Source organism: Tamandua tetradactyla, chromosome 16 (assembly GCF_023851605.1).
Source record: "Tamandua tetradactyla isolate mTamTet1 chromosome 16, mTamTet1.pri, whole genome shotgun sequence".
Classification (NCBI taxonomy): domain Eukaryota; kingdom Metazoa; phylum Chordata; class Mammalia; order Pilosa; family Myrmecophagidae; genus Tamandua; species Tamandua tetradactyla.
Genome location: NC_135342.1, coordinates 29740855 through 29754719, shown reverse-complemented (window position 1 = coordinate 29754719; position 13865 = coordinate 29740855). Strand labels below are relative to the sequence as shown.

At 43.1% G+C, this 13865-nt stretch overlaps 1 protein-coding gene and 1 pseudogene across 11 annotated transcripts in view; one reads left to right on the top strand and one right to left on the bottom strand.

Annotated features, from left to right (window-relative positions):
* Positions 1-13865, bottom strand: part of LOC143660053 (uncharacterized) — a 119667-nt gene continuing 105802 nt past the window's right edge. For all 11 annotated transcript variants that reach the window (XM_077133430.1, XM_077133431.1, XM_077133436.1 and 8 more), the window contains one exon: positions 1-2244. In XM_077133430.1, coding sequence (XP_076989545.1) covers positions 977-2244 — 1268 coding nt within the window. In that variant the 3' untranslated portion in view covers positions 1-976. The remainder of the gene's footprint in view (positions 2245-13865) is intronic.
* On the top strand, positions 4561-6444 carry LOC143659967 (zinc finger and BTB domain-containing protein 39-like; annotated as a pseudogene).

The following is a 13865-nucleotide window of genomic DNA, read 5'->3' as shown; positions in this document are numbered from 1 at the left end:
CTCTCGGCCATGTCTGCTCTCTCCTCAGTCTTCTCCAGCTCATGCTGGACTCTCCAACACTTGGACAGCTGCCTGTTGTTCTATTCTTCACCCTCCTTGGCCTGTCTCTTGCCTGCTTTCACTGTGATCTGCAGCTTGTCCACCAAGTCTGGGAGCCTGAGGATATTCTTGAATTTCTAATCTTCTGAATAAAGGCCTTCTCATGATAATTATCCTTTACTACTTTTTTTCAGAATGAATTACCCTAATAAGTGGATAATAAAGGATTTTTGATATTTCATATATTCCTAAGGCCTTCCTCTCACATGAATTCCTTAACAGTAGTACTGCAGATAAAAAACTAATAACAATGATAGCTAATAATTATTGAGCACTGTATGTCCCAAATACCCTTCCCAAAGCTTTATACAAAATATCTGATTTAATCCTCACAAAAACTCTAGTAGTAGGTGTAATCATTACCATTTAAAAATAAGTAAACTGAGGGACAGAGAGATTGTATAATTTGCCCAATGCTATATGGTCAGTAATTGGTAGAACAATAGGCCATGGCTAAAAGGTATTCATAAAATATTTTAGTAGAGCCTTTCTGTATTAGGAATACTTAGAAATCTAACACATTTTGCGTGGTAATAGAAGACTTTTCAAAATTCATATTAACATTCTTTAACATAAATTCTCTGACATTTAGTAAAAAGTGAGCTGGAAGCAAAAAGAATTCCCAGATTTACTAAATTTTCTTCTAGTGTGAATTTCGTGATGTTCCACAATGGAAGTGAAAAAAATCAAAGTTTTCTGACATTATCTACATTACATTAAGAATTATGTAGTGTAATTCTTAATTTACAGAATTAAATTAATTCTGTAGCAGTGGCACAATAGGTCAATATGCAATACTCATAAGAATTATCTAATATTGAGCGAGGTGTTAACTTCATATTAAGAGCTTTTCTACATCCCTAACATTCAAGGCTTTCTAACCGGTATGAATTCTGTAATGGTCAATGAGCTGTGAGCCAAGAATAAAGGCTTGTCCACATTCTCTACATTCATAAGGTTTGATACCAGGATGAATTCTCTGATGTTCAGTAAGTTGTGAACTACGAATAAAGGCCATTCCACATTCCCTACATTCATAGGGTTTCTCATAAGTATGAATTCGCTGATGATGAGTCAGCTGTGAAACACGAATAAAGGCTTTCCCACATTCCTTACATTCATAGGGTTTGTCACCTGTATGAATTCTTTGATGTTGAGTAAGGTATGAACTACGACTAAAGGCCTTCCCACACTCCTTACACTCATAAGGTCTGTCACCAGTGTGAACTCTCTGATGTCGAGTAAGCTGTGCATGCTGTCTAAAAGCCTTCCCACATTCCTTACATTCATAGGGTTTCTCCCCAGAATGAATTCTTTGATGTCGAGTAACTTCTGAGCTGTGAATAAAGCTCTTCCCACATTCTTTACATTCATAGGGTTTTTCACCAGTATGAATTCTCTGATGCACAGTAAGTTGTGAATGCTGTCTAAAGGCTTTCCCACATTCTTTACACTGATAGGGTCTAGCACCTGTATGAATTCTCCTATGTACAGTAAGTTGTGAACCACGAATAAAGGCCTTCCCACAGTCTTTACATACATATGGTTTCTCACCTGTGTGAGTTCTTTGATGCAGAATAAGTTGTGAGTGTTGTCTAAAGGTCTTCCCACATTCTTTACATTCATAGGGTTTGACACCAGTATGAAGTCTCTGATGTAGAATAAGTTCTGAAGTACGACCAAAGGCCTTTCCACATTCCTTACAGTCATAAGGTTTTTCACCTGTATGAATTCTCTGGTGTTGGACAAGGTGTGAAGCCCGACTAAAGGCCTTCCTACATTCTTTACATTCAAAGGGTTTCTCACCAGTATGAACACTCTGATGTTGAGTAAGGTGTGAGCCACGGCTAAATGCTTTCCCACATTCACTACATTCAATCAGTTTCTCACCAGACTCATTTCTCTGATGCAGAGTGAGAGAAGTATGACGCTTAAAAGAAGGCATGTTTTCATAGGAGATTCTTTCTTGCTTGAAATAGCATTCTGGATTTACTTGTCTCTTAAACTGGCCTTTGCATTCCCAGTTATCTTTTAAATTGGAGACCTGACGATCACAGCATTGAAGGCTTTCCATTATCTCCCAATTGTATGACTCTATTTCAAAAATATCTTTTTGTGGTAATTTCTCATACCTGGATTCCAACTCTGAAAAATAAGAAAAAAATAAATACAAGCTATGCTCTTCTATATGAAATAAAAGATTCTGTAGTAGAATAGGGAGACAGAAGAAAAGAATAGGGATAAAAAGTAAATGGCTTGGATAAGTCTCACATATTGCTGTGTGATTTCTAAAAAGCACATGACAGCACAAATATGATAGAGCTCATATGATGCCAGAAGAGAGCAAGAAAACAAGCTAGGGTTTCTCAGTTTTAATGTGAATCAGAATCACACAGGAAGCTTAACAATACAAAGTACAGGCATAACCCTATACTGAATCAAGATCTACAGAGTAGGGCCAAGACATCTCAATCCCAAACTCTTTCTCTCTCTCTATCTACCTGCCTACTTACTGACCAACCGACCTACCGACCTACTGACATATCTATTTATTAAAATCATTCTGAAGTTAATCAAAATTAAAATCTCTACTTAAACCTTTCTACTGCCTTCCCAATGCACTAAAAAGAAATTCCAAACTCATAGCCACGGCTCACTCTATGCCTATGGCTTTGCCGAGCAAATCTCTTTGTCTTTGTTGTTACTCTGTCTCAACCAAGGGCAATGCATCTTCATATTGATCATCTTCCCCTTTCCTCCCTGTGTACTAAACCACAGGCCTCCTCTGAGCATCTAGAATAAATCAAGGCCTTTTCCATCTCTGAACTCTCACCAGCTTCTTCCGTCTATCAGGAATGGCTCTTTGTATGGCTGTTCTTCTCATGCTAAAGCATGATTTCAGATTAAAACTCACACTTTGTCTCCCACAACTTGCACCCTGTCTTCATAGCACTTTTATAAATTGTAATTGGATTTTCATTTACTTGCTCATCTTGTTAATCTATTTATTTTTTTTACTCCCTCACAGGATAAATAATGCCTTTCTCACCTCACCTTTTTTTTTTTTCTCACCTCACCTTTTACTATAACCAACCCCTAGCTTACAAGAGGCTCTCAATAATAGATTGTTGGATGAATAAATATTGGATTCTACAGAGACAGACTAATGGAACAAAACAGAAAGGCAGAAATAGACTGAAGTTTATATGGAAATTGAATATATTATAAAGGTGGTATCTCAAAATAGAAAAGGATGGTCTTTGTAATCATGTTGGGTCAACTGGATAGTCATTTCGAAAAAGAAAAAAATAGATCCATACCATTTACTAGAATAAATGCCAATACAGTTTTCATTCTTTTTTTACCTTTGGATGTATGGGCCAGGAATTGAACCCAGGTTTCCCACATGGTAGGTGAGCATTCTATCGCTGAACCACCGTGTACCCATCAATAGATTTTAAGTTAAAAGAAAATAGGAACCATTCAAGTACTGGAAGAAAAGATGGCAGAATCCACATACAAAGTCCCCTTGGGGGAATGGTGAGAAAGTGGGGAAACTCAACTTCCCCAAGTGGAGAATTCTTGATATTCTCACAAGCAGTGAGGACAACCAAAGCAATAGGCTGAGCCACCAATCTTGGGGTTTGTTCATATGAACTTAACCCCGCAAAGGATAGGCTAAGCCTACTTAAAATTAGGCCTAAAAGTCACCCCCAAGAGACCCTCTTTTGTTGCTCAGATGTGGCCTCTCTCTCTCAGCAAACATGACAAGCAAACTCACTGCCCTCCCCCTCTCTACGTGGGTCATGACTCCCAGGGGTGTGGACCTTCTTGGTAACGTGGGACAGAAATCCTAGAATGAGCTGGGACTCAGCATCACATCAAGGGATTGAGAAAACTTTCTCAACCGAAAGGGGGATGAGAGAAATGAGATAAAGTGTCAATGGCTGAGAGATTCCAAACAGAGTCGAGAGGTTATCCTGGAGGTTATTCTTACGCATTATATAGATATCACCTCTTTAGTTAAGATGTAACAGAGAAACTGGAGGGAACTGCCTGAAAATGGAGAGCTGTGTTCCAGTGCCATGTTTCTTGAAGATGATTGTATAATGACATAGCTTTCGCAGTGTGACTGTGTGATTGTGAAAACCTTGTGTCTGATGCTTCTTTATCTACCCTATGGACAGATGAGTAAAACATATGGATTAAAAATAAATAAATAAATACTAGGGGGAACAAATGTTAAAATAAATTTAGTAGATTGAAATGCTAGTGATCAATGAAAGGGAGGGGTAAGGGGTATGGTATGTATGAATTTTTTCCTGTTTTCTATTTTTTTTTCTGAATTGATGCAAATGTTCTAAGAAATGATCATGATGATGAACATACACCTATGTGATAAAAAAAGAATGTTCGTATTGTATGTTGATTAGTTTTATTAATAAAAATTAAAAAAAAAAGAATAACTTCCTGAATACCCAGCTTGATGCTGCCAGGACCTAGATGGTGGACTTCATCACTCCTGCTAACTTTGGGAAGATCCTGAGTTTGTCTACACATGAGAGTTCTTAGGGAACCTGATCACTTGTTGGGGCCTCTATGAGGTAGCTGAGAACCTGGGTGTAAAGACTCTCCTCTGGGCCTGTCACTCCACCTTCCCTGACCTGGAGAACACTGCTGTGACCAAGCCCCTGATGAGCACCAGCAAGAGACACTCTGGTACCCCAGTAGTACCTCAGCAGAACCCATCCATCCCCTTGGAGAGTTCTGGGACAGTGGGGAGTACTTTGTGGTGATAGAAACTATATGCTGCTAAGTAAGGCTGGAGAAAACTATAAAGAGGAAGGGAAAAATGTTACCAGTGACACTTATAGCTTGCTGCCACCACAGCCATTGCTGCTGCCAAAGACAGACCATGATGCCCCTGCTCCCTTCCTATCCATTCCTAGGATAGTGACCTAGGATAGGCATCTAGATCAGCATGAGTTCCTGCAAGCTGTACTAGGTTCAAAGCAATGGAGACTTCAGTAAAAACAGCTTCTGAATCCCTAACAATGCATTAGGCATTACCACTGGAAGCAACTCCTGTCTGAACAATAGTGAACACTCCATAGATTCAGGCTTTGGGGAGATGGATGAGCTCCAGCTGGAGAACCTGGAGGACAATGACTTGTATTTTGAAGACCCCACCAAGGACACATGCACAGATGAGGAGGTAACTAAGTTGAGTGATAACAGTGAAGACAAGCTGATTTTTGGAGAAGGACAACTGTGAGAATAAGGGCAGGCTCTGCCAAGAATGCAAATAGGTTCTGGCATTCAATATTCAACTGATCTGACAGCATGATTGGGACCATGTGGACCTGCTGATAGGCAATGCGAGGTCTGTGAGACCCGCTTCCAGGACCGAAACTCCCAGGCAACCTATGTTCTGTCCTGTATTGTTATGCTTCTCTTCTCCAGTGATATGTGTAAAACCAACTTCTTTACCCAGTGGCAGGTAACACTCCACCGATGGAATCTGAGAACATGATCTTTGTCCATCCCAGTGATCTCCTGATTGGGAAGCTGAGTCTCTTTTCAGGGGTGGCCTTCCTAGAGTGGAAATGTGCAGCCTATGGGAAGGCATTGGCCGAAGATTTTCACATGGTCTGTGTCACATCCTCAACTATTTAAACTTGAAGGGCCAGGTCGACAGTGTCTAAGACCAGTACCATCTCAATTTCTGCAGCCTCATGTGACACACACTCTCCCATCTTGGCATTTCAGTCTTCATCTGCTCTATCGGTGTCAATAGCTTTGAAGACTGCCATCTCCTAAAGAAACACATGGCTGTACACCAAAGCCTGGAAGATGCACTCTTCCACTGCCACTTCTGCAGCCAGAGCTTCAGGTCAGAGGCTGCTTGTCACTACAGCCAGCACAAATGCAACAGCCTGGTTTTGGGTTACAGCATCCAGCTCTCCAGAAGCAGAAACTGCTGGCAGAGGAGTTACTGAGTGAGGAGTTGGGGCATCAGGACTACTGGGAATACCAAGTATAGCTGTAAGGTCTGTGGCAAAAGGTTTGCCCATACAAGTGAGTTCAACTACCACCTCTGGAACCAGATAGGTAAGAAGCTGTACTGTTCTTCCAAGACTGCTCAACCTTAAACGCCACTTGAAAACACACTTGGGGACCCTCATATATCATTGCACAGTCTGCAGCTACTAAAACTCCACCCTTACCTTCATGAGCAAGCACACTGCTGTGCAAAAGGCAGCCTCTCACCTGACTTCATTATTGAGCAGACACCTTCATTACATTACCCATTCCAAAGAGGCAGAAAAGAACCCAGATAGCTGACTAGGTCCCAGCAGAGCCAGGGATAGCTCCCAGAGGACAGCCAGATCATCAATTTTCTAATGGATATTGATCCCTCTCCAGCTGAAGTTACAATTCTGCCTCGCTAGGAATTTTGTTCTGCATTGTGTTTAAAGAAGAAAATGGAAGGACTAGCACATAGGCTGAGTTACTGTTTTTGAGAAGTAATGGCCCTATGTACCTCCATAACTGTTCTTGCCCATGAAGGGCTATGTTTTTTATTCTTTTGAGGCTGGCTTTGGGATCTGACAAAGCAGTTGATGTCAACTAGATTTCCTTCTCCAGCCTCTCTAGTTTACTGAAAGGTTTTATACTACTAAGAATTCAACCAACAGCCTTAGTGTATAGAGGAGATGGAGAAGCAGTTACATTGCAGATATTGCTGCCAGTCCTCCAAATGGGACAATCAGCAATGAGGAAGATTTAGGAAATGTCATTCAGAAAAGACTATTGAGCAGGGCAGCTCAATTTAGGTTCTAGCCTCAGCTATCAGGGAAGGGATCTCAGGGACAGAGATGCCTTGTTGTCCCAAGGCCCTACTCTTCTGACTAGATGGTGAAAATCTTTTGGCAGCTAAATCCAAACTGAGGACAAACTTTCTATTTAGGGGAAGGAATAGGTGAGAAAGCTTTAGAATACCCTCGCCAGCCAGAAGGAGTTGTCCTGCAGTGCTGCTCTAAGTGGCAACATAGATGGACAGGAAGGGAAGTTTCTCTTTTCTCCTCATTTCCAAAGAAAAACAATTTTATGGACTGATAGCCCAGGATGTCAGGCCTTTCCTTTGGGTAGCGTTCAGGGAACTACTGTCATTCTGGCCACCTCCACTGATCTTGAGCTTCCCTGTAGAGATGTGGGGAAGTCACATTTAAGCCTGGCCTCAAATTATAACCAGCCTTCCACCCAGAAGTGTGTTTGGCCTACTGTGTACAATTAGAAGAAACCATGAGGTGGCGGAGTGGTGGTGGACTCTGCGTGCCCTTCACATTAAAGGGACCTGAGTAACTGGTGGTGTGTAGTAGAGTGTGCATTACCTGTCCAATTAGGTAACATTGTTGTTTAATTTCTGCTAATAGGGCCAGAGCTTTGGCAGCTCTCCTTTGATCTGCTGAAATTTATTCTGATCTGTTATTGCATCACCTCCAGAGGGCACTATGAGATGGTGGCTGATTCAGGCCTTATTTAAGTGGCTAGGGAATATGTCTACCCAGCACACAGGGTGGGTTGGTGTCATTATTAGATTTTTGAAGGGGCCTTGCCCAAAATAGGCTTAAAGGACCCTCAGAACTTGCATACTCACAAGGTGGCACTTCAGTAATTCATACTACCTCATCCAGCTCCAGCAAGCTCTGGGAATCCCTGGCTTCGACCCTGATATTGCTCCTGGTGGAACTTAGCAGCACCAGGTTTTCATAAGCAAGTGGTTTTAATTAACTCACAAAGCCTTTCTGAATTTTAATTTATTTATTGTTTTTGTATTCATATTACCCAGCATCTCTTTTACATAAAGAGATTTCAGGAAAGTGAGTTTCTCCCTGGCAAGTTGCCATATTCCAGGGGGCAGTCATGGCCAGTGATTTGGGGAATAGGGCTATCACCAGGGGAGAACATGTCAAGTCTTTTAAAGAGCAAATTATTTTCTTCCTCTCAAGACAGTCTCTAGCAAAATAAACCCAGGGAATACCTTAGGCAATGAACATAAGTTCTAGAAAGTTGGGACAAAGAATAGTAAAATAATGGAGGCCAATTAAATCCCCAGGCCTTTTATACCCATTCTATGCTGTGATGGAGTAGATTAGGGATGGGTTGAAGGGCTTAAGTCTCATGGATGACCTCTTTGCACATTTTCTCATCCTTCTTAAACCTGAAAGCCTCCTCTCCTTATCTATAAGGAGACATGCAGAAAAACCAGAGCCCCCTCTCTGTTGAATCTATTGCCTCTCTCCCAAGTCTAGAAATGGTGAGCCTCTAAGTTAAGCACATGGCTCTCTGGTGAAGTGACCATCAGATGAAGCGACTTGCACAGTGGTCAACTTAAAGGCCCATCTTTCGTCATCTAAACCCCATTTGTTAAATGTTCTCTTGAGACATTCTTGTCAGAAAAGCAGTGTTGGGACTTACTGTCACGACTGGCTTTTCCATTTCTTTCTTACTTACCATTAGAAATGTACAGAGGAATATATGTATAAGACTACAAACAAGTATCTGCTAAGCTTTTCAAACCTCCCTGATGTGGTAAGGATTGATTTTTGAATGGCTGGATTGAGAGAGGTGGTATTTATTGGAACCCAGTCAGGTAGGTAAGAGTAGAGAAATGTGCTGAAGAAATCCTTTTCTTGAGGCATCTTAAATGCTGGGTGGTCTGATAGTTAATGTGAAACTATGAGGTTTTCCTTTTTTGCCAGTGAATCAAAAAGCAAATCCTTGAAACCTTGCCCTTGCAACACTAAACAAAAAACTTTACCCTTCTTCCAGGAAGATGGCAGAATCAGATAGGCCAAGTTCATCCCTGGGCCAAAGAACAGTTAGAGAAGGAACAGAAAAAAGACTGGGAGAGTGATTCCAGGGTGTAAGTGACCTGGGAGGGTCTTCTATACCATAGGGAAGACCCCTCAAAAGAGCAGAAGAAATTAGACACAGAGAACTGAAGACTGGTCAGCTAGTGCAAACAGCCTAGTGTGTTCATTTCCAGATGGAGGCCCAGAGCACTCAGGAGTGCACAGATAGGGAGACTGGACAAGGAAGTAAGCCAGGCTGCCTTCTTGAATGCATTACCTTCACAAGCGCTGCCCACCCCTGGCGACCAGTGACTCTCCCTACACCCCATGTACCTGAACCCTGTCACCCGACCTCCAATTGTGCTCCAAGCATCCCCCCCCCCCCCCATGCATCCCTGCCCCATAACCCTGCCCCACCTCCTGCATGCTGACAAGCCTGTCCCTGCTGGCCAACCACCCCCACGCAAGCACATCTTGCCCCGCCCTTCCCGAGACAAACATACCCTGTGGCCAGCTCCTCGACCCTCATCTCTCTTGTCCCTGTCCCCTGTAGGCAGTCACCTGCACATCTGGGCTGTATTCACCTTCATGCCTGGCCCACACCAGCACCCGGCCCATACAGTTGTTACTGCCAGCAATTCCCTGAGCTCTGTGCAAACGCACTGATCAGCATCCAGTCCCAGACTCCTGCATGCACACGCACACACTCACACCATGCCCCCTCAGCCCTGGGCAAGCACTGACCTGCACATCTGGGCCACACTGCCCCCAGCCCAGGCAGGCACAATCCCACCTGCAGCCCCTGAGCTCTGCGCATGTGCACATCAGTACCCTGCCCTCCATACCCGTGCACACCAGGCCCTGGACCCCCAGACCTGCACAAACCAGGGCTCTGCCCCCAGACCCGCATACACCAAGACCCTGTCCCCCAGATCCACGCACTGGCACAGCCACATCCTGCCGGGTACCCATGTATCTGTACATGGACCTCTTGACCCCTGTACCTCAGCTCCCTACCCCGCATGCGTGCACACACTTGCCCCATCCCACAGCACCAGAGCTCTTCTCCTACACTTGACAGGTGCTCTCAGGCACATCTGTGCCACATAGCCTCTGCCCTGCACAAGGGGGCACCTCTACCCCACCCCACCCTTGCACCTGCAACCCACGCCAGGGCCCGCCCACCCATCATCACTCAGCCCTGACACACATCTCACAATCTCCATGACTTGTGCCCCACCCCTACATATTTGAATATCTGCATTCTAGCCCCCTTACACTTCCCGCTGTGCAAAGCTACACCATGCCCCAACCTCCCTGTGACCCGAGTTCTGTGCCCTGTATCCCACACCCTGACATCCATGACCCACGCATTTCACACACCCACCTGCATCCTGCCCACATACCAGCCCCAGCACAGCTGCTCAGCACCCCATCCACCTCCTGCCACACCCTACCTCTGTGACCCCCACACTGCTCCCTGTTCCTGTGCTCTAAGGCCTGCCTGAGCTGCACCTTGCCTCCATGGCCCCATGACCCACACCCCATGCTCACAGGCACCAGCATAGAGTCCCTGACCTGTGCATATACCTGCACTGCAATCCATCACCGGAATGTTGTGCCCCTCCCCACACTTCACATCCTGCTCTATACCCATCCTGCAAATACAAAGCTTTAGACTACTGAAGGAAATCAATATTCAAAGTAAACCTATCAAGTACACCCCACGCAGACAACAGATGATCACTAACCATATGAAGATGCAGACAGATACAGTCCAGTTTAATGACCAAATTAAAACACCAGAGGAGACAGAGTTTTGAACAACTAATCAAAGATGTTCATATAACATTACTAAATAAAATCAGTGGGGTGGCTAATGACATAAAGGAGATCAAGAAGAGCATAAAGAGGAATTTGAAAGAATAAACAGAAAAACAGCAGATATCACAGAGATTAGAAATGATACAGATCAAATAAAAAATATACTAGAGACACATTACAGCAGATTTGAAGAGGCAGAAGAAAGAATAAGTGAACTAGGGGACAGAACAACTGATTTTGAATACACAAAAGAGCAAATGACAAAAAAAGATGGAAAAAAATGAACTGGAGCTCAGGGAAACGATGGACAAAATACAGTGCCCAAATATAAGAATCACTGATGTCCCAGAAGGAGAAGGGAAGAGTAAAGAGTTAGGAAGATTAGTGGAGGATATAATGTGGGAAAACTTCCCAAGCTTTATAAAAGACATAAATATGCAAATCAAAGAAGCTCAATGAATTCCAAATAGAATAAATCCAAACAGACCTACCCCAAGAAATGTACTAATTAGTCTGTCAAATGTTGAAGAGAAGAAGAAAATCCTAAAAGCGGCAAGAGGAAAACAATCTACTACATATAAGGGAAACCACATAAGACTGAGTTCAGACTACTCAGCTGGCACTATGGAGGTGGGAAGGCAGTGGTAAGATATATTTAAGACCCTGAAAGACAAAACTTCCAGCCAAGAATTCTGTACCCAGCCAAACTGTCCTTCAAAACTGAGGGAGAGATTAAAATTTTCACAGACAAACAAAAAGGCTGAGAGAATATGTCAACAAGAGACCAGCTTTATAAGAAATACAGTAATAACTTTGAATGTGAATGGACTAAACTGACCAATTAAAAGATAACAGATTGGCAGAATGAATTAAGAAATATAATCCAGGTCTAGATGGCGGCTTAACAACGTGCGCGCTTTAGTTCGTCCTCCAGAATAACTACTAAATAACCAGAAACAGTACAGAACAGCTCCTGGGGCCACATCAGTGACCAGACACACAGCATACCCCAGTCTGGATCAGCTGGACAGGCTGCAAGCACCCCCCAGAACCGTGAGTTCCCAAAGCTGCAGCGGCCAGCGCCCCTCCCCCACAGGCCGCTTCCCAGAGGGGAAAGGAAAGGACTTTACCAGCAGCAGTGACTGGGCACAATCAAACGCCAATTGTGGAACTAATTAACAAATTCTCACTACTAAAAATAGGCCCCCAGCTTAGGTGAACCTGATCAAAGCAAAGGTTGCTCATTTTTGCCCCGGCACCAAGGGGGCAGGACTGACAGAAAAGGGGGGGGGGGGGAAAGAAGGAAACAGAGGTTTTTGTGGCTGTGTATCTACAAAGGCTTGACTGCCTCTGGATACAGCGGCAGGACTTTTCAGGCTGCAACTGCCCCAGGCATAGGCAGAAGTGAGCTCTTTTGGGGGCTTATCTGGAGCCTGTGCCTTCCCCAGGGGAGGGGTGAAGGCCCACCCAGGTGGAATCCCTCCATCAAGGAATTCAGACACCGGTGCTTGGTAATTTGAATCCATTAAAACCAGCCTACAACCTCTCCTCTGTCTCCAACAAACCCCCAGCCAAAGTTAAAGGTACCGCATCATCTTATGCTGGTGGGACCTGCAGTCAGACAAGCACCACACACAGGGCAGGATAAGAAAAACAGAGTCCAGAGACTTCACAGGAAAGTCTTTCAACCTGCTGGGTCTCATCCTCAGGGAAAACCGACACAAGTGACTCTTTCCTCCTGATAGGAGGCCAGTTAGGTCTGGGAAAATCTGGCTGGGGTCTATAATATCTAAGTAGACCCTCCTAAGTGTGTGTGGGGGGGCAGAAAGGTACCACACAAGCAGGGCAAGAAAGAAGAAAACAAGAACTAAAAAATTCTCCTCTGTTAAACAAAACTTAAGCTAAAGGTCCAGATAAAGCTGAATGGAATGTCAAAGAACAGACAGACAACAAATTCATCCAGCAAGAAAATCCTAGATAAAAGAAGTGAAAGCAATCTCCAGATAAACTAATTAAGGTAATTAAATGCCTAGATGCCAGCAAAAAGTAACAAATCACACTAGGAAAATTGAAGATATGGCCCAGTCAAAGGAACAAACCAACAATTCAAATGACATACAGGAGATGAAACAATTAATTCAGAATGTATGAACAGACATGGAAAACCTCATCAAAAACCAAATCAATGAACTGAGGGAGGATATAAAGAAGGCAAGGAAAGAACAAAAAGAAGAAACTGAAAGTCTGAAAAAACAAATCACAGAACTTATGGGAATGAAAGACACAGTAGAAGAGATGAAAAAAACAATGGAAACCTACAATGGTAGATTTCGAGAGACAGAACATAGGATTTTTAAACTGGAGGATGGAACATCTGAAATCCGACAAGAAACAGAAACTATAGGGAAAAAAATGGAAAAATATGAGCAGGGACTTAGGGAATTGAAAGACAATATGAAGCGCACGAATATACGTGTTGTGGGTGTCCCAGATGGAGAAGAGAGGGGAAAAGGAGGAGAAAAAATAATGGAGGAAATTATCACTGAAAATTTCCCAACTCTTATGAAAGACTTACAATTACAGATCCAAGAAGTGCAGCGTACCCCAAAGAGAATAGATCCAAATAGACATACTCCAAGACATTTAATAATCAGAATGTCAGAGGTCAAAGAGAAAGAGAGGATCTTGAAAGCAACAAGAGAAAAGCAATCCATCACATACAAGGGAAGCCCAATAAAGACTACGTGCAGATCTCTCAGCAGAAACCATGGAGGCGAGAAGACAGTGGGATAATATATTTAAATTATTAAAAGAGAAAAACTGCCAACCAAGAATTCTATATCCAGCAAAACTGTCCTTTAAAAATGAGGGAGAAATTAAAACATTTTCAGACAAAAAATCACTGAGAGAATTTGTGACCAAGAGACCAGCTCTGCAAGAAATACTAAAGGGAACACTAGAGACAGATACGAAGACAGAAGAGAGAGGTGTGGAGAAGAGTGTAAAAAGGAAGACTATGAGTAAAGGTAAAAAGAAGGAAAATTAGATATGACATATAAAATCCAGAAGGCAAAATAGTAGAAG